This window comes from Panulirus ornatus, chromosome 73 (genome assembly GCF_036320965.1).
Source record: "Panulirus ornatus isolate Po-2019 chromosome 73, ASM3632096v1, whole genome shotgun sequence".
Lineage (NCBI taxonomy): Eukaryota > Metazoa > Arthropoda > Malacostraca > Decapoda > Palinuridae > Panulirus > Panulirus ornatus.
In genome coordinates this window covers 9092346-9114035 of record NC_092296.1, presented here as the reverse complement: position 1 = coordinate 9114035, position 21690 = coordinate 9092346, and the positions used below count along the sequence as shown (strand labels likewise).

The window sequence follows — 21690 nt, the reverse complement described above, 5'->3', positions numbered from 1 at the left end:
ACCTCAGGTGGTCCTAGCCCTCCTCGATCATTGTCTCAGCTGGTCCTAGCCCTCCTGATCATTGTCTCAGCTGGTCCTAGCCCTCCTGATCTTGTCTCAGCTAGTCCTCCTGATCATTGTCTCAGCTGGTCCTAGCCCTCCTGATCATTGTCTCAGCTTGTCCTAGTCCTCCTGATCATTGTCTCAGCTGGTCCTAGTCCTCCTGATCATTGTCTCAGCTGGTCCTAGCCCTCCTGATCATTGTCTCAGCTGGTCCTAGTCCTCCTGATCATTGTCTCAGCTAGTCTTAGTCCTCCTGATCATTGTCTCAGCTGGTCCTAGTCCTCCTGATCATTGTCTCAGCTGGTCCTAGTCCTCCTGATCATTGTCTCAGCTTGTCCTAGTCCTCCTGATCATTGTCTCAGCTTGTCCTAGTCCTCCTGATCATTGTCTCAGCTTGTCCTAGTCCTCCTGATCATTGTCTCAGCTGGTCCTAGTCCTCCTGATCATTGTCTCAGCTGGTCCTAGTCCTCCTGATCATTGTCTCAGCTTGTCCTAGCCCTCCTGATCATTGTCTCATCTGGTCCTAGCCCTCCTGATCATTGTCTCAGCTGGTCCTAGTCCTCCTGATCATTGTCTCAGCTGGTCCGAGCCCTCCTGATCATTGTCTCAGCTGGTCCTAGCCCTCCTGATCATTGTCTCAGCTGGTCCGAGCCCTCCTGATCATTGCTTCAGCTGGTCCAAGCCCTCCTCGATCATTGTCTCAGCTGGTCCTAGCCCTCCTCGATCATTGTCTCAGCTGGTCCTAGCCCTCCTGATAATTGTCTCAGCTGGTCCTAGCCCTCCTCGATCATTGTCTCAGCTGGTCCTAGCCCTCCTGATCATTGCTTCAGCTGGTCCAAGCCCTCCTCGATCATTGTCTCAGCTGGTCCTAGCCCTCCTGATCATTGTCTCAGCTGGTCCTAGCCCTCCTGATAATTGTCTCAGCTGGTCCTAGCCCTCCTCGATCATTGTCCCAGCTTGTCCTAGCCCTCCTCGATCATTGTCTCAGCTGGTCCTAGCCCTCCTGATAATTGTCTCAGCTGGTCCTAGCCCTCCTCGATCATTGTCAGCTTGTCCTAGTCCTCCTGATCATTGTCTCAGCTGGTCCTAGCCCTCCTGATCATTGTCTCAGCTGGTCCGAGCCCTCCTGATCATTGCCTCAGCTGGTCCTAGCCCTCCTCGATCATTGTCTCAGCTGGTCCTAGCCCTCCTGATAATTGTCTCAGCTGGTCCTAGCCCTCCTCGATCATTGTCTCAGCTGGTCCTATCCCTCCTGGGCCTCAGCTGATCCTAACCCTCCCGAGCACTAAGATCATCCTAGCTCTCCTGAGCAGTACAGCATCACCTGTGCCTTAGCGCCTCACCTGGCTCGCCGATATTCTGCTCGAGTGTGAGAAAGGCGCCCCATATAGGGTGGGTAGCGAGGGCCGGCGTCCGCGGCAGCGGGCTGAGGTTGCACACAGTCACGCCGGGGAACTCTAATACCCTGTCCTCCTCCGTCTGGCAGCGAGGTGAAGACACCGTTCAATAGCGAGAGAGAATTATCTGGAAATGTAATCTTACCCCTTCCTGTATGGTCAGTTTCTGGATGCGGAAGGAGCAGAGTGAGGTCATGTCCCCAGAGGGTCTGGCTTGGGTGTCTGAATGTGCTTGGATGTAAACAGGATAAGAGAATGGTGGGTAGTGTGTATGGGGAGAGGAAAATCTGGTATAGAAGCCCTTAGGAATAGGGTGGATGTGCTGAGAAAGATGTTACTTTAAGAAAATAGGTGGTGTGAGGCACACACTTGACACCGTATGGAATGACACTGTCAATGAGAGATATGGCGGTAAGAAGCGTGGGGTCTTAGACAACCGATCAAGGTGCACTGAAATAGTTCGGACATGTGGAGAGGATGAGCGACGAGAAGCACACTAAGAGGACTTTTGTATCAAATGGGTGGGAAGAAAAAGGGAGGAGGGACACCGAGGGGGATGGAGTGAAGGAGGCTTTGAGGTAACGGGGCCTTAACATTCAAGAAGGTGAGAGGCATGCATGGGATAGTCAGAGTTGGAGCGATGTGGTATAAAAGCGGAGGACGTATCCTCAGTGGGTTGAACCAATGCATATGAGGTAATCACGGTAAACAATGGAATAGCCTGTGGTTTCAGTTCATTTATACATGTCAGTTAAAGAGTTTATGTGAGCATATGAGGCCATTCTTCATTTGCTCCTGACGGTCCGTCGGTCCGGAGAGAAAGAAATTAGTTACTGAATAAGAGCGAAAATATTTGTAAATACTGGTGAGATGGGTTGAGCTGAAACTCAACCCTCAAGTAAACGATTGTATCCTCACACTTCGAGTGGTCTTCTTCGGGTACTTGGCGTAGTCGACAGCTACACTGGAGAGTTGGTAGAGCGCCCACACTGTCATACAGGCCCACAAGCAGAACCACCCTGCCCGCCGCCACCACCGACCGAACCTGCCAGACGTATGAATGATTACCTCGTGTATCTCCCCGTACACAGAACTAATCGTGAGACATTCTGCCAGACGTAGAAGTAATATCCGTGTCATACACCCTGACAGCCAGATATAGCCGTAGTATCCGACTGATCAAAAATTACGAGACATGATCTCTTGCCAAACATATCGCACACGGGGCTCACAAGGAAACAGATGACATCATTATCTTCGTAGATTATTTATAGGTAGAGGAATAAACCAGTGTATCCAGCTCCCAAACAAGTGCTAGGGTTCGAATCCTTATGTGTTCTTTGGAAGTGCGCGCTCATTGCAATGTATTCGTGTGTGTGTATATTTTTTTTTTCAACTATTCGCCATTTCCCGCGTTAGCAAGGTAGCGTTTTTTTTCTTTTTCTTTTTTTTCCAAAAGAAGGAACAGAGAACGAGGCCAGGTGAGGATATTCCCTCAGAGGCCCAGTCCTCTGTTCTTAACGCTACCTTGTTAACGCGGGAAATGGCGAATAGTTTAAAAAAATATATATATATATATATATATATATATATATATATATATATATATATATATATATATATATATATATATATATATATATATATATTCAAATACTACAAAATATTCATCTATTCACCCGTAAATTCGTCCAACGCCATGGATGGAGGTGGAGTTGAAGAACCTGGCAACTCGCCCCCTCACATTCTCTTCCCTTGATCCCTCTTCCTCTTCATCTTCCTCATCTTTATCCTCTTGTTTCTTCGCTTCTCTCATTGCCTCTGTGTCTTTGCTCTCTACCCTCCTGAAATAAAAAGCAAGTCCATCATTAACTACAGGTGTATGCCCACAAAAACTCTAGTATTTAGTTCCCCAAAAGAAGGAACAGAGGAGGGGGCCAAGTGGGGATATTCCCTCAAAGGCTCAGTCTTCTGTTCTAAACGCTACCTCGCTAACGCGGGAAATGGCGAATAGTATGAATATATATATATATATATATATATATATATATATATATATATATATATATATATATATAGGTTTGCGGCAGGGGTGTGTGATGTCTCCATGGTTGTTTAATTTGTTTATGGATGGGGTTGTTAGGGAGGTGAATGCAAGAGTTTTGGAAAGAGGGGCAAGTATGAAGTCTGTTGGGGATGAGAGAGCTTGGGAAGTGAGTCAGTTGTTGTTCGCTGATGATACAGCGCTGGTGGCTGATTCATGTGAGAAACTGCAGAAGCTGGTGACTGAGTTTGGTAAAGTGTGTGAAAGAAGAAAGTTAAGAGTAAATGTGAATAAGAGCAAGGTTATTAGGTACAGTAGGGTTGAGGGTCAAGTCAATTGGGAGGTGAGTTTGAATGGAGAAAAACTGGAGGAAGTGAACTGTTTTAGATATCTGGGAGTGGGTCTGGCAGCGGATGGAACCATGGAAGCGGAAGTGGATCATAGGGTGGGGGAGGGGGCGAAAATTCTGGGAGCCTTGAAGAATGTGTGGAAGTCGAGAACATTATCTCGGAAAGCAAAAATGGGTATGTCTGAAGGAATAGTGGTTCCAACAATGTTGTATGGTTGCGAGGCGTGGGCTATGGATAGAGTTGTGCGCAGGAGGATGGATGTGCTGGAAATGAGATGTTTGAGGACAATGTGTGGTGTGAGGTGGTTTGATCGAGTAAGTAACGTAAGGGTAAGAGAGATGTGTGGAAATAAAAAGAGCGTGGTTGAGAGAGCAGAAGAGGGTGTTTTGAAATGGTTTGGGCACATGGAGAGAATGAGTGAGGAAAGATTGACCAAGCGGATATATGTGTCGGAGATGGAGGGAACGAGGAGAAGAGGGAGACCAAATTGGAGGTGGAAAGATGGAGTGAAAAAGATTTTGTGTGATCGGGGCCTGAACATGCAGGAGGGTGAAAGGGGGGCAAGGAATAGAGTGAATTGGAGCGATGTGGTATACCGGGGTTGACGTGCTGTCAGTGGATTGAATCAAGGCATGTGAAGCGTCTGGGGTAAACCATGGAAAGCTGTGTAGGTATGTATATTTGCGTGTGTGGACGTATGTATATACATGTGTATGGGGGTGGGTTGGGCCATTTCTTTCGTCTGTTTCCTTGCGCTACCTCGCAAACGCGGGAGACAGCGACAAAGCAAAAAAAAAAAAAAAAAAAATATATATAAACTTATGCTAGGAACTTATTTTTAAAGACCAGCTCCTAGGTCGTTCCAGTAGACGTGGGGGTCGTTCCAGTAGGCGTGGGGGTCGTTCCAGTAGGCGTGGGGGTCGTTCCAGTAGACGTGGGGGTCGTCCCAGTAGACGTGGGGGTCGTTCCAGTAGGCGTGGGGGTCGTCCCTGTAGACGTGGGGATCGTCCCAGTAGACGTGGGGGTCGTTCCGGTAGACGTGGGGGTCGTCCCAGTAGACGTGGGGATCGTCCCTGTAGACGTGGGGGTCGTCCCAGTAGACGTGGGGGTTGTTCCAGTAGACGTGGGGGTCGTCCCTGTAGACGTGGGGGTCGTCCCTGTAGACGTGGGGGCGTCCCAGTAGACGTGGGGGTCGTCCTAGTAGACGTGGGGGTCGTCCCAGTAGACGCGGGGGTCGTCCCAGTAGACGTGGGCGTCGTCCCAGTAGACGTGGGGGTCGTTCCAGTAGACGTGGGGGTCGTCCCAGTAGACGTGGGGGTCGTCCCAGTAGACGTGGGCGTCGTCCCAGTAGACGTGGGGGTAGTTCCAGTAGACGTGGGGTTCGTTCCAGTAGACGTGGGGGTCGTTCCAGTAGACGTGGGGTTCGTTCCAGTAGACGTGGGGGTCGTCCCAGTAGACGTGGGGGGTCGTCCTAGTAGACGTGGGCGTCGTCCCAGTAGACGTGGGGGGTCGTCCCTGTAGACGTGGGGGTCGTCCCAGTAGACGTGGGGGTCGTCCCTGTAGACGTGACGTGGGGGTCGTCCCTGTAGACTTGGGGGTCGTTCCAGTAGACGTGGGGGGTCGTCCCTATAGACGTGACGTGGGGGTCGTCCCAGTAGACTTGGGGGGTCGTCCCTGTAGACGTGGGGGTCGTCCCTGTAGACGTGGGGGTCGTTCCAGTAGACGTGGGGGTCGTCCCTGTAGACGTGGGGAGTCGTTCCAGTAGACGTGGGGGTCGTCCCTCAACACGACACCTCCCGTCATATTTATCACTTCCGTCCTGTTCATTACGTAATCCATGCCTCAATTATCGAAGGGTAATTAACACTATGGTTATCACCTTTACCTCTGGGATGGAGGCTATCGTGCCCTCATTCCTCGCAAGACGCATGGCTTCGCTATCTTGTTTTGCTATCTCAATGGATGACCCCGAGTGATGGCGCTGGTTATCTTAGCAGTTCACCTCGTCATCACGGAGCGGTTTCTTCCTAAGCGGCTCCTCAATGTAAAATCGTCATCATGTACGGCGTGTCTGTCCTGCTCATGTTGAAGTTATCCAGGACTATTCTGTTCCCCCAGCGGGATGACACAGGGACGACATGACACGGGGCACGACACGTGCTGGTGGTGGGCGGCGTCTGGGGGCGCGTGCCATCAGGGTGCGGAGAGGGATGGGTGTGTCTAGACACACGACACGGGGCATGACATGTGGTGTGGCCGTGGCGAGGGCGTCGGAGCCAGTGTCATGTGGGCATAAAGGGACAGATTGTGTCATGACACACGTCCTGTGGCCCCCTGGGTGTGGTGGGGGTGCGTGTCGGAGCCAGTGTCACCTGGGGGCGGCAGCGAGCACCGTGAAATTATGAGGATGATGACGCAAACAAGATGAAAAAAGAAGGGAAATGGAATTATCGGAAGAAAGAGAAGAGACCCACCTGTCTTTATCCTGGGTTCTGGCGGGTTCGTCCTCATAGGCCTCCGGGGCGGGTTCGGGTCGCCCTATGCCTTCGTCGACAGCCTCAAGGGCAGGTTTGGGTCGCCCTATGCCTTCGTCGGTCGCCTCAAGGGCGGGTTTGGGTCGCCCTATGCCTTCGTCGGTCGCCTCAAGGACGGGTTCGGGTCTCCCTATACCTTCGTCGGTAGCCTGAAGGGCGGGTTCGGGTCGCCCTATACCTTCGTCGGTAGCCTGAAGGGCGGGTTCGGGTCGCCCTATGCCTTCGTCAATGGCTCCGGCACTGACACGGGTCAAGAAGGCGCTCATCGTTCCTCCGTGGCCGCAGGAGTGTGGCTGCCAATGTCCTGGGGCAGCATGCGTGCCTCTGGACGTAGCGCAACACCCACGCACGCGCAGAAGCTCCTACAACATGACTACCGAGCGACGGTCGCGTCCAGACCACAGCTCGGGAAAGTGTTCATAGTGAGGAATTCCAAGAATTTGGAATCCGGATTCGTATGCTGAACTCGTGAAGCATTTTATGCCGTTCTCGCCAGCTATCAGAGAAAAACACTGGCAAGTTGCTGGTTAAGGATTCTCTCTCTCTCTCTCTCTCTCTCTCTCTCTCTCTCTCTCTATATATATATATATATATATATATATATATATATATATATATATATATATATATATATATGGGAAAGAATTCTGCCCACAGATTTCCTGCGTGTCGTACTGAACGACTAAGAGTGGTAACGGGGATGGAAATCTTCCCTTTATTGTCTTTTCATTTCTATAAAAAGTAAATTATTATTATCATTATCATTATTATTATTATTATTATTATTATTATTATTATTATTATTATCATTATTATTATTACTATTATCCTCGGAAGGATGACGGCCCCCCCTTCCCCCAACCACCTCACCTTTTTTGACCAATGAGCTTGAGGATCAAACCAGCCAATAGAGTCACACCAATGGGGACGGGCCTCAGCAACCGATGATATATTGCCATTATTAAGATAAGTCCAGCCGGTAAATAATAGTGGACGATAACCAAGTCACTGCTCATGTATAAATCAATAGCAGAGATAGTGTAACTGACCAGAGATAGCGTCACAGATACGCGGGAGATAAGATTTCTCATCGAAGAGGAAAGGAACCCTTGCGATGCATTTTGAAAACTGAAATACTTCAAGTACTTTATTATGAAATTGTCTTAATATACATAATCATTCCCGTGTACATATTTCATATGGTGTGTCATGTATTCAGTGAAATCATTGTATATATTATGGCAAAAATGTTCCGTGGATTCTCTATTTACTGTGTGTGTACTGATGCGTGTATGTGACACATAGTTTTCTGGTCATCTTGGTCAGAAAGCCGTAACACTAACTTTTAACTTTTCAAATAAATGATAAGTTGACTACAGCAAGGTGCGGCGCAGGAACAGTGAGTGGGATGGTCAGCTGCACAAATGCTTATCATCAAGAGTCAAGTGTTGACATTGTGGTATCTATCTTGTATCTATTGGCTAGACCACAAACACATACCCTCTCCCCTCCTTACTCATTTTCAGGAACGTCTATTGTCATTCCTTTAAAATATATAATAAATAAATGAGAACAACTCTAGAAAAAAAAACGGATATAATCATGTTAATCAGATGCACAATATCTTAAAGTTTCCTTTGTTAAGGGGAGCAGCACTAACGCCATTCGATTTGAAAACGAGTTCCCTCAACCCCACTGTTAATGAATTCTCTAGAAATTGACCCGTCAGACTAAACATCCAGTATTTACTTATACCATTCAGGAGCCACTTCACAGTCCATTTACCTCACCCCTTTACTTGCACATACTAGACCTCATGGAAAGACGACACTCCAATCTTTAGCCGAGCTTCATGAAACTCTGTGTGTGTGTGTGTGTGTGCGTGTGATTACCACTTGTGTTACGTAAATGGTTTTACATTTGTATTGTGCCGTTCTCTTTATGTTATGTATCACATTTACCCTCGGGTATAACACACACATAACCAGCTGAAGCCAGGAACCCAATTATCGACCAGCCCCTCGCGAAGGATGAAGACCAGGGTTGGGTGTCGGCCGACTGCCATATACTCAAGGATTCAAATCAATGAGGGTTCGACCCATGGCTGGCCCGAGGTGACTCCTAGTTAGTAACATTAACCACTACATAACGAAGCCCATGCGTGTATGTATGAGAGAGAGAGAGAGAGAGAGAGAGAGAGAGAGAGAGAGAGAGAGAGAGAGAGAGAGAGAGAGAGAGAGAGAGAGAGAGGTGCATATATAAACAAGTACACTGATACCACCATTAGAGATCAATATAAATTGCCAACCAACCTATTCTTCTCGTATATTTTATTGTGTACAGTCGTTTGTTTCGTCTGTTGACTAAGCATTGAGTGTCCTGCGTTCGCTGCTGTAGCTAGTCAGGAGAGGTTATCGGTGGAGCAGGTTCGTGCTGTAACGCAACACTGGTCCGAGTCAGCTGAGCCGATGATTGTATGGAATGTATCATCTGGGTCAATCGTTTGTAATAACAAGACTAGGAAAACTTGAGCCAAGTTCAATTGTTGTTTCATTGAACTTCGGGAGGTATTTGTCAGGTTGTGATGTGAATATGTCTTAATGCTTATGTAGGTGCATTTAATGTCCAACATCACTACCGATATTAAACAAGATATACTTTTATATAAGAATACTATTTTTTGAGAAAAATTGAAGTTTCAATTTTTCTACCATGATAGATAATGAAAATAACATTTATGTAACTTGTATTTAAATAAAAATAGGATCACAATATTACCAGATTCTGCGCAACAAAATAATATTTATAGATTCAATTCGGGGATTGAATATGTTTTGTAAGTCAAAAAAATAGCTCATGCTTCAAGTACGTAAAAATTAAATGAAATCTATATACGATTGCATGTAACTCAAACTCAATTTATACAATGTATCACAATTTTGCAAGCACCTAACTGATTTGCCCGGAAGATTTTAGAGTAACCTGAAACTTTAATTCCTATTCTGGTAATATGCACTAAAATCCTATAATTTCTCAAAAGAGTGGACATCACTGAGGTATAATATTTAGACATATATGATATATGGACCTTATGTCGTAGGGTAGAGGCTTATTGTGGCAACACTGATGACACTTGTTTGTTTTTCCTGTCAAGAGAAGTGGGATCAACAATTGGAGAATTATAGGCTTCACTGGCTTAATATTGGCCGACATTGTCATGTTATGCACTTGCCATCTTATTCGTCACAGGTTACGTGGTAAGGGTTTTTGAGACAGTCGTTTAAATTTATGATATTCATGATAAAAGTGCATTTAAGACTCGTGAGCTTGCTTCTCTGGACCCTTTAACAGTGACTAACGGAGAACATGATATCGCCCTGAACAGGTTTTCATAAGTTACCGTAGAATATCACGCACCTGTGTACATGGTTATGTATTCCAGACATATCTTACTCTTGTGGAGTAGTACATTTGATTAAGATTAAAGTTTCTTCGCATCCATAATTGCTAGTGAAGCTGGGTTGTGAGAATATGCCAGTGAGTTGTGGTTAAGGCTATAATCTTCAAGGTAAACTAAATTGGTAATTGATGTTATCTTCCTATACCAGTAGTTTGAGGTATTTTAACAATTACCTCCATGTCGCTCTTAGGTGTGTATATTGAGTGACTTTGTTCTGGAGCGCAGTTGTAAATGTATTCTCTAATCTCTGTAATGTTCCTCCAGAGAACTCGAGACGATATGATGTATAGTATTGGACTTTTGATCCTATGATTTTTTCTTTCTCTTATGCCTATCGTAATTACTAATCATCAAAGTACAGTGGAGTTTATCTAATGTTCATGTATGTAAAATGTGTTTTAGTAATTTTATTTGTTTTACTGCCCTTCTACCATGGCTGAACCCATTACACTAAAGCACTTAACAGTACTCTTCACTTATTTGTAATATATCATTAAAGGTAAGATAATGTGTTCTTTTCCTCAGACTGACAATAGAATTGTGCAGAAGATAGGGGCAGCATGCTTTTTATTGGCTCAGAACCACCTTTTTCATTTTTGTCATTTATCAGCTGCTTCTTTCTCTCATAACAGTTTAAGTAGATTTTTATCTTTACTTTTGTTAACAAATTGATGATTGCAGAAATAACTTCATGATCAAAAACTTAACAGTAATTTCATTTCAGGAATTCAGGGGCAGCAAGGATAGGCTTAAGAGGATGCCCTCTTCACAGGTCTTTGCCGTTAACAACCGTGGTCGAGTGTTCAGTTTATCTACAGACCAATCTTTCTGGCGAGAGCTACCTTACCTTGGTATTGAATTTAAACGTGTGTCTGCACATGAAACAGTTTTGTGGGCACTTGGAGGAGACCACCAGGTGTATGTGTATGTTTATGGTTCATCTGTGCCCATACGAGTGTGTGAAGGAGCTTACGAGAACCAGGTATGCTTGAATGATTTAGTTTACCTCGCTTCAGTTGGTGTTTCATAAAAACAATATTCCATATTTATTAACAAGAGATCTGTGCAGAATTTTCACCCTAGTACCTCCATTTGTAGAGAATTCAGAAGCATTTCTTGAAACATCATTGAAGAATTTTCCAATTTGTTTTGTGTATGTGCTGAAAGTGAACCATATCCCAAGTGTATGTAAGGAAAAAGAAGAATGTGTGGCTGACAGCCCTCAAATCTGTAGGAACATTGTTTTTAACATTTTTCTGTAAGGCAGATTTTGATACCTTGACCTAGTGCTTTCCCTGACATTGATTATAATGAAATGGTTTTTCATTCCTCAAATCCTTGCTTGTGGTCTCCTTGATTTTGCTTTTATTTAGATATCTCATTAATTAACAGCCAGATTTTTTTTATTAGTGTTTAGTGTGTCATTATCTGTTTGAAGGCTTTGTGTACCTGTTTCACCAAGTCAGTAGAAAGAGAGGTGTGTATACTTTTCTTTCACCCTCCTGTATATCCTCATAACTTTCCTTGTACATCATTGACACAGTCCATATGACTTGAGATATGCCCATTTTTCCTTTTAACATTTAAGAGATATGGAACAAACAATACTACTCACATGTCAGTGTGTTGTAGAAGGCAGTTAAGTGGGGCAGAAATGGGGGATGGAAATCTTCTGTGGTATTACTTTCCAAAAGAAGGAACAGCAAGTATTTTCCTTAAAGACTCAGTTTTCTGCTCCTGGTTCTACCCCACCAAAGTGGGAAATGGCAAACAGATATGAAATATGTAAGGAACATTTGTATGTATTCATGGGAACTGTTTCTAGTATTTTAGTTGGAATCCTGTTTCAACAGCGTTGGAACCCCTTGGAAGGTTTTTCTGATGTGTTGTTGCCATCAGACCGACCCAAATTTTCCAGTGCTGATGGTCTTACTGAACGAGCCCTAAGCCGCATTACCCTACCAACACTTGCATGGTCCTGGGAATCTCCATGGCACCTTCATGACACTCATGATGGGCAAGCTTTGGAGAAAGAGGTATGGAGAGACAGCAAATAGCTGTTTCAGTTTTATATGCCATTACAAAGTTTCTGAACAACCTTGTTTGTGTTCATGATTTCTAATTGCCAGTCTTTATTACTGTTTGTAAATAGACCTTCACGGCTCATCCATTTGAGAACATTAGTTTTTTCATACTTAAGGAGAGGATGACCAAGGAAAGATTAACTAAGAGATAGTACGTGTCATAAGTGGAGATACAAATACCCTGGATGAAATTTTCCTAAATGCTAGGTTAGCATGTAGCATTCACCACAATTTGCTTGATGATTAATATTGTTTCTCTCTAAGGCTATGATCATTCCTGAGGTATTGATTCTAGTTGATAGGGACTGACTTCAGTCATATATTAGAGAGCAATCACTGACAAACAAATTTGTGTAAAAAGTAAGCCCAGAAAGAGCATCACAAATTTATGATTGAGCATTAACAGGTGAGCAGTAGTGCACATCTGAAAAACCATTGTAATGGTGTATGCAGTATCATGGAGAGATAATTTACAAACAAATCCATTTGAAAGAAAAATTAAGACCAAATACAGCATCACATATTGATAATTATCAAGAACATGTATGCTTGGTTGGCTGAACATGCCTCATTCAGTATTAGGATACTGGCAGGGCTTATCTTCTGGTATGCAAAACTGTTAAGCAACAATGTGACAAGACTCATCTATCATGCAGACCCGCCTTTACTTGGAGCCACTAATCCTTCACCCTTCTTAGTTGTACACATGCCATATTTTCTTGGTAAATATTCATCACTGTATTTGGTAAATTAATATATATCCCATATATTTGTAATATCTTCTTCCATGATATCTCTCTCTCAACCTGTCACATAATATGCTATCTTTACCCATTTATTCCTTTCACTCCTCAATGCAAACCCGTGATACATACATTTCAAAACTCTCTGAAACCATACTGCTCCACCCCATTCAGATGGTCTGTGCATGCCACCTCCCTCTCAGTCACAACTGCCGTACACCATACTAGGTAAATCCAGGTCTTATACCTCTTGAATTTCAGCATTCACTTTTTCCTTGTGCCTTTAAGGGCACTAAACATGCATTCTACCAGTTCTCATTCACCTCATCTTGGGGCATACAAATATTGAATAGCCTCACTGCCATAATCAGCACCACTATTGCTAGATTTCATCCCACTTCTTGAGAAATTTTAGTCCAATCCTGTCCATTACTGCCACTGTGTCCCACTTCATCAGATTCAAGGCTTTCATTGCCTCCTCTCGAATCATACCATTCGCCAGGACAATTTCATTCTGCATGCAATCTCATCCCAGGCACATCACCACCAGTCTGACACATTCAGTCCTTCAAAATACTCATTCCATCTCTTCACCCTTTCTCTGCCTGTTCCCACTTTCCCGTCTGTTCCCATAATGTGCTTCCATTTGTTATTGTGTTCCATCCTCATTATTCACCTCCACCCAAACCATTTTCTTCTTTCTGAAGTTCATCAGTACTTTCTCTACCCAGCTCTTATTTACCCTCTTTTGCGGCTCTCACACCTTTCTCTTAATCTCTTTCTGCTTTTTCTTGTATTCCTCTCAGTCACTTGCCTTCCTTCCCAGCTGACCCCATCCATACTCTTGTCTTTCTTCTTTCACTAATAATTTTTAACTTCCACATCCCATCACTCACTACCCTTTCTCATATGTCCACATCCCACCTTCTCCATACCACACAACACATGTAAGCTCTGCTGCACCAAATACTTTCCAGTCCCCTTTTACTCCCATGTTTCTTTCTCCCTCACCGTGTGCCACTTCTCACTCAGTCTCTTGATATCTCTTTACTCAGGATTCTTTCCCAAGCCCGCTCACTTTCTCCATCACTTTTTCACTCCCAAACATTCCCACAACCATAAACCTTTTTTTATGCCTGTTATTTTTCTGGATAGGGGTGGACATATGCAATAGATTTTCCAAGGAGTTACACAGCAGAAAAGAGATGGAATTCCTGTGTACGACGGCGTAAGTGGGTTCGTTACAGAAGGTACGTGGCACTTGATACATGGTCTGCTGTGCCACCCATCCACCAGGATGCAACTGAGGTAAAGAAAAATTTCGCTCATAGCAGAGAGAAAATTTATAAGGTAATGGGTATTGTGCATGCCCTGTGTTATAGAATATAGATGAATGTGAATTATGCAGATTTTTGTAAGCTAGCAAATCTAATCATACAGTTACATTCATGATATACTGGTTATATGATACATTATATTTTTTCATCATATGTAATTTTGTTCTATATTCCAGAAAAAAAAACTTTTTCATCCCTTGCACATCCTGATATTGCAGACGCCATCTTCAGTACCTTACACCGTACAAATGCCCATGCCTTTTTTTTTCAATATCCTAACATATATATCAGAGTTTGTTACTCAGAAAGCAGTGTTATAATGAAAGTTTTACATATTCATTTTCCATTGTTTTTTATGAAATACGGAATTCCTTTAATGTCATAGCTTTCCTCTGTCATTTTTTTTTGTTCTGTTTCACCATTCCAATATGTTAGGATAGTGTTACTAGTACAAGAGTGATCTCTGACAAATTTTAGGGGATTTTTAGTGACGAGATTTTGTCTTGTTGATATCGGACATATGCTTCAGTCTCCTCTGCAGAGTAGTTTTCATGTCCCAGCATCCCATGCTCAAGTTAGAATTCAGTATGTCTGTTTCTGTATCATGTGCAATCCATTGATACATTTTAGTTCTGAGCACATAATTTGTTTGCATCATTCTCCAGTCAATGAAAGTAAGGTCTTTCTTCACACCTTAGACAGTTTATTGCCATATCACACCCTCATATTCACATCCGTAAAATACCAGTTTTTTTTCTACATTTCCTGATTCACATTCTTGCATTCTGCATTCATACACATCCTTAATCATATCATCACTGCTTAGGATTTTTGATTCCCAGATGACTGCCACACCATCCCATTAACTTGTGGTAGGGTGTAGTTATTCAATTTCTGATTATATGATTTTCTTTTTTTTTCAGGAACCATTCATTGACATCACTGTTGGTGGTGGTGAAGTGCCAGGTGATGACCCAGACAGGCTTATGGTGTGGGGTGTTACTGTGCAGGGACGGGTAAGTACATCAGTTTCACTAGATATATTTATTTTGGTCCATTTCTGGCATTTGGTGTGGAAGATAGTACCAGATGATTCATAAGTAGTTCCACAGCATGTAAACATGATTTGGTTGCATAAATGTGGGGAATATATAGGGAATTACAGTAAGTAAGAAATAAAAATTGACTGATTGCTTAGAGTGTTACTACATGCAGCTAGAGTTTAGGAATGACTGGATGCAATACTTTTTTTTATTATCATTTTGCTTTGTCGCTGTCTCCTGCGTTAGCGAGGTAGCTCAAGGAAACAGACGAAAGAATGGCCCAACCCACCCACATACACATGTATATACACATTCATCCACACATGCAAATATATATACCTATTCATCTCAACATACACATATATATACACACACAGACATATACATATATACACATGTACATAATTCATACTGTCTGCCTTTATTAATTCCCATCACCACCCTGCCACACATGAAATAACAAACCCCTCCCCCCTCATGTGCGCAGGGTAGTGCTAGGAAAAGACAACAAAGGCCACATTCGTTCACACTCAGTCTCTAGCTGTCATGTAATAATGCACCGAAACCACAGCTCCCTTTCCACATCCAGGCCCCACAGAACTTTCCATGGTTTACCCCAGACACTTCACGTGCCCTGGTTCAATCCATTGACAGCACATCGACCCCGGTATACCACATTGTTCCAATTCACACTATTCCTTGCATGCCTTTCACCCTCCTGCATGTTCAGGCCCCAATCACTCAAAATCTTTTTCACTCCATCTTTCCACCTCCAGTTTGGTCTCCCACTTCTCCTTGTTCCCTCCACCTCTGATGCATATATCCTCTTGGTAAATCTTTCCTCACTCATTCTCTCCATGTGACCAAACCATTTCAAAACACCCTCCTCTGCTCTCTCAACCACACTCTTTTTATTACCACACATCTCTCTCACCCTATCATTACTTACTCGATCAAACCACCTCACACCATATATTGTCCTCAATACTATTGCTACATAACCTTTTCTAGGGGTTCCTGCACCTTCAAGGTTGCACTACAATCAGTAGCAAGGAAAAGATGGACTTCTTTGGAATTGGAAGTTTTTTAACGAGATTGTACTTCAATAATACAGTCTTGCTGAAGGTGACTTTATACTCGAGGTGTGACCATTGGCAGGCAGAGTCCAATAACACCACTTTATGCATATTTTTTGTACTTGATTGCTGTTTCCTGAGTTAGCATGGTAGTGCCAGGAAACATACTTCCTGCATTAGCATGGTAGTGTCAGGAACAGAGGACTGAGCCCTAGGGGAAAAAATCCTCACTTAGCCCCACTTCTCTGTTCCTTCTTTTGGAAAAGTAAAAACTGGAAGGGAGGATTTCCAGCTTCCTGCTCCCACCCCTTTTAGTCGCCTTCTTTGACAAGCAGGGAATACATTGGAAGTATTCTTTCTGTCCTATCCCTAGGGATATATATGAACTTGTAGACCACAAAGGAAAATCAAAGCATTAAAATTTGCTTAAGCTCTTTTGTTTATTTCAACTCATCTTCAGAAGCAAATAGTAACAAATCACAGATGGAGGAAAATATACAGAGACACTTTAGAACTTTTATTTTAGCTGATGTTAGGCAATGTTAGTCAGCTTTTGAAGGGCTCATGGGTCACCAAACTAAAGCTTCACTTTGAGACTTTTATTCAAGCTGACATCAGGCTGTTTTATTCAGTTTTTGTGGGCTCCAAGGGACATTGAATTGAAGATTCACTTTGGGACTTTTATTCTAGTTCAAGTGAGATGATCCTATTCAATTTTGGTGCGGCTCGAGGGTCGTCAAACTAAAGCTTCTCTTTGGGTCATTTATTTTCGATAACGCCAGACGATTCTTTTCAGCTTTTATAGGACCCATGGGTCATAAAACTAAAGCTTCACTTTAGGACTGTTATTTTAGCTGATGGTAGATGATTGTATTTAGCTTTTGCCAGTTCCATGGGTCTTCCAACTAAAGCTTCAGTTTGTGACTTTTATTGTAGCTGATGCCAGACTATTTTGTTCAGCTTCAATGGGGCCCAAGGGTTATCAAACTACTGATTCACTTTGGGACTTTTATTCTAGTTCATGCCAGATGATTCTATTCCCTTTTTGCAGGGCTCAAGGGTCTTCAAAGTAAAGCTTCGTTTTGGGACTTTCATTTGAGCTAATGCCTGATGATTTTATTCAGCTTTTGCAGGGCCCATGGGTTGTCAGATTTAAGTTTGACTTAGGAACTATTATTCTTGCTAATGCCAGATGATTTTATTCATCTTTTATCAGGCTCATGGGTCGTCAAACTTAAGCTTCACTTTGGAACTTTTATTCTTGCTACTGCCAGACAATTCTATTCACCCTCTTTGGTGCTTATGGGCCATCATACTAAAGCTCAACTTGGGAACATTTATTCTGGATGATGCCAGACAATTTTATTCAGCTTTTGATAGGCCAACAGGTTGTCAAAGTAAAGCTTCACTTTAGAACTTTTATTGTACCTGATGCCAGGCAGTTTCATTCAGCTTTTGTGGGTACCATGGGTCTTCATACTTTTGCTTCTCTCTGGGACTTATTTTCAGTAAAGCCATGCTGTAGCAAGACCCACAGGCCATCAAACTAAAGTTTCTCTTTGGAACTTTTATTGTTATTGACCTGTCATCACCTGAAGAGACCAAAAACATTTATTCTGTTTGACCTGTCACCACCTGAAGAGACCAGAAGTGTAATATGTTTTGGTTATTGGATTGCCCATGCATTAGTTTTATGCCTTATCATTTTCCTTTTACCTACAAAATATTAGGTTCAAATTAATTTCTACAGAAAGAGAGAGACATTTACCCTAATCATATTACCTCTGAAAAGAAAACATGCTTCATTGCTCTAAAATATTTTTCCACATTTAGCAAATATACTGTGACTATATTTTTGTGGTAAGTAATCACATTTGCAACTTGGTTGTTATCAGGTATGAAAAGAAGCTAATTAGAAATTGTGATGCTTTAACAGGTGATGGTGCGTGAAGGTGTGGATGGCACATGTCCCGAGGGGTGTAGGTGGGTCCATGTTCCAACACCATCAGACCAGGATGTGATATCATTATCTGTTGGGCGTTCTGGCCGAGTGTGGGCTGTTACCTGGGATGGCACTGCCATTGTCAGGACAGGTGTGACCAGAGATTCCCCTACAGGTGACTGCGTTACTAATGTAATTCTAGTAATGTCTGTCTGGTGTATCTGCATCTACAGTATAAATGGTTTGACTTTGAAGGTTGCATGGCAAATGATAAATATGTGAAGAGACCATACAGTAGTAAGGTTGATGGTACTAAGGAAATAATTAGACAGTGAAAGAATTGAAAAAAAATATAAGGAGGGTAACTGCTTAGGGCTAACATTATAACAGAGTAGGATGCCAGAAGTAGATTTTTTATTGTGTGCAGTGGAGCTATTTTGTTTATTAGAGTGAAGATATGAATGTAAGGCTGAATGAAGTAAAATAATGTAGAAGCCAGTGTTCACTGTAGCATACTGTTTTTTAAGTGTATGTGTGAGTGGACTGAGAGGCTGCTTGCACTTGATTGATGTGTCTCTGTACAAGATATCGCCTTCATACAGATATGTATAGTGTAAGATTTATGTGTTTTGAACAAGACCAGGGTATTGATGAAAAGGCTTTATAAAAGATAGACTTTCTTGTGAAACGGTGTTTATTTATTCTTTTGCTAATTCCTTGGGAATATTGGAAAGGTACTGACTGGGTCATTGTGGAGCCTCCAGAGGGCAGCTGTCTACATCAGATTTCAGTTGGAATTTACTCAGTATGGGCCATAACAAGAGATCATCGTGTCTGGTTTAGAAGAGGACTGCAAGCTTCCCAGGGAATATCAGTGGGTGAAGGAAAGCAGGGTAATGGAACAGGACAGAAAACCACAGACACCGGAACTTCATGGCTGTTAATGGTTGGCTTACTGAACATGGTTGTCGTAGGCCCTAATGACCAGGTGGGTAGGGAAAAGCATCCATACTGTTTTGGTTAGCTACTGTGATTGGGAATATAGATTTGATTTTTGACAGTGAACATTATTTGTTTGGACTTGAGATAAAGTTATCATTTGTGCTATAAGTAGATTGTTAAACCATTATCCAGAATATTTTTAACTCTTTTTGTATCTGTAGGTATGTATTGTTCTACAGTTATCTCAGCCTTTTGCTTGCACAGTAAGAAACTAAGAATAAGAAAATATATACTTAAATCTCAATAATGAGGAATAGAAGTGTCTCAAATGACCAGTTTTGTAAATAACCATTGTACTATTTTCCCAAGAGGCAGCTGTATCTCTAACAGTCAATGCTTCCCTTGCTTTTTGGTATGAATTTGAATTAATGTTGAGACAGATAAAGAGTTACCTTCAACAAAGTTATATCTTCATCTATGGATGAAAAGGAGCACAGTCTCATGGAAGGACTTTCTCACTCCAAAGGAGACTGTCATTTTCCTGTTACAAGATGTAACATTGCCTTGATGTTGCAGGAGCACCATAAAAAGGGTCAAGAGGTTGTATGTTTAAGATTGTATGTATTTATGTATATTTATGTTATCAGATTCAACCTGCTTGAGGTTATTATGAGTGAAAAATCATCTTTGATGAGGCTTTATCTTCATTTGATGAGAGTTCACTTTTGTCAAGGAACTTCTCACTCCAAAGGAGTCCATCATTTCTTTGCTTCTTGAAGTGGTGAAGCCTTGGAGCTGCAGGAGCTCCTTGGAAAGGGGTCTTGTTGTTAACTTCAGGACTGATTATTGTTATTTTATCGTACAGCCCTAGGGCCACTTTTCTACAGGCTTTTGCAGCTTCAAGGCTGCTTTGCACTCATTAGCAGGGACAAGATGGATTTAATTGAAGTGAAAAGTTTTTTTGTTGAGACTGCACTCTTGTCAGATGATGATGATACAGCCTTATCAAAGGCAATAGTTGACTTACTGTGTAACCTTCAGCAGATTGTCTGGCATCATCCAAGGCTTAATCATATGTTCCTGATGCTACGTCATTCACATGGGAAATAGCAACAAACTTGCTTGAAAGAATATATTCATGTTTTATTATTATTATTATTATTTTTTATCCACTCTTGTTTGCTATTTTCTGTTAGCAGGATAGCACCAGGAACAGATGTAGAATGGCCTCATTTACTCACAAATACTCTCTGACTATCATGTATAATGCTTGGAAAACAGAGCACCTTATCCACAACAAAGCTCCACAGACCTCTCTCTAGTTTACCCCAACTGCTTTGTGTGGCCTGGCTTATTCCATACATAGTAAACTTATTCCCCATTAGTAGTAGTTTTACTATGAAATTAAGGGTCATTTTACATAGATTCAGGGATCAGAAGCATATTATATTTTCCTGTGGCTCTCTCCCTAGAGGAGTATCCAGTCATATTTATTGTTTTTCATAAGCAGTTTTGGTTTAAATCTCAAAGTTGCTCGGAATCAAGTGTTTGATATCCATTTCTTTTCATATTTCTCAGGTGTGGGGTGTGGGTAGTGAAGACCACACAGTAGTCCTACGTACAGGTGTTACAGAAATGGAACTTACTGGCCGGACATGGAAACCAATCTGCCTGCCTTTTGGCCCTTCAGAAAATCCAGATCCTAGTTGGAATCCCAGCCCAAGCCCAAGCCCAAGCTTGCTTTCTTGTCATAGCCCTAAAATATCTAGCAGCATTGATTCCAAAGTCATATCAGACCAAAGTTCTTTCCAGATAAGAACTGAAAACCAAGACAGTCTTAGTTCAACCACAGATGCAAGTTTAAATACATTAGATGATGCTGACTTTGCAAATATGGAGGCAGTTTTGAACAACCTAAATCTTCGAGAAAGTTGTGAGACAAGCACTCAAGAAGAAAAGAAAATAACCAAAGAGGAAGGAGAAAGTACTGAGAATGAAAAAAAAGGAAAGGAACCAGAAACTGTTTCTCAAGGAAAAGGCAGTGACTCATTTCATCTGGATGACAGTCATGATTCAAGTATCAGAATCAGGTACCCAGAAGATTATCCAAGCTCTCTCAGTTCCTCGGTTGTGTCTGATCATAGTGAAGCTTCTGTCAGCAGCCATCAGGCTAATGATGGTTGTATTATACCAAATGATGCTTTGGTAATAAACCAGAAAAATACTTCTGATGGGAAGAGTGAGGATAAAGTAAATGAACAGAAGGACAAAGCAGATGCCACGAATCAGGATCAGCCTGAAGTGAAAAGCTTAACTGATAATGCAGTGAACAAAGTTCACATGAAAGTAGACAACCAAGAAAATCAGCCGCTGTCCATCCAGAAAGAGTCTGTTAATGTGGGTGGAGAGTGGAATGAATCACGCCTTCGTCATGTTAGTGGGAGCAGTGTTGGGAGTGAAGCAAGTTTGGGTGCTAGGTCACTTGTTTTCCCACGAGAAGAAGGTCCAAACTACAACATTTTGACACTTGAAAGTGAGCACCTGTGGCTTTGGGTCACTGGTGGAGGCTGCTGGATACAAGCTAATAATATGCCCAAGTGGTAAGTCTTTTGTGTTCTTAACTTATTTTGTCTCTGCTCTTTTCTTTATTTGTGAAGGCTGCTATAAGTTTGTAATACTATAGCCCTGCAGTATAC

General features: G+C 42.5%; 2 protein-coding genes across 2 annotated transcripts in view; one reads left to right on the top strand and one right to left on the bottom strand.

Moving 5' to 3' along the window:
• LOC139748213 (uncharacterized) overlaps nt 1-6678 on the bottom strand; it is a 36880-nt gene extending 30202 nt beyond the window's left edge. The window contains exons 1-4 of the mRNA XM_071661037.1: nt 6308-6678; nt 3119-3283; nt 2358-2484; nt 1386-1521 (exon numbers count right to left, since the gene is read on the bottom strand). Coding sequence (XP_071517138.1) covers nt 1386-1521; nt 2358-2484; nt 3119-3283; nt 6308-6633 — 754 coding nt within the window. The 5' untranslated portion in view covers nt 6634-6678. The remainder of the gene's footprint in view (nt 1-1385; nt 1522-2357; nt 2485-3118; nt 3284-6307) is intronic.
• A 2810-nt stretch (nt 6679-9488) lies between these two features.
• Nucleotides 9489-21690, top strand: part of Pex23 (peroxin 23) — a 44986-nt gene continuing 32784 nt past the window's right edge. The window contains exons 1-8 of the mRNA XM_071661301.1: nt 9489-9624; nt 10552-10809; nt 11681-11863; nt 13810-13962; nt 14915-15007; nt 18047-18227; nt 18787-19040; nt 20573-21594. Coding sequence (XP_071517402.1) covers nt 10585-10809; nt 11681-11863; nt 13810-13962; nt 14915-15007; nt 18047-18227; nt 18787-19040; nt 20573-21594 — 2111 coding nt within the window. The 5' untranslated portion in view covers nt 9489-9624; nt 10552-10584. The remainder of the gene's footprint in view (nt 9625-10551; nt 10810-11680; nt 11864-13809; nt 13963-14914; nt 15008-18046; nt 18228-18786; nt 19041-20572; nt 21595-21690) is intronic.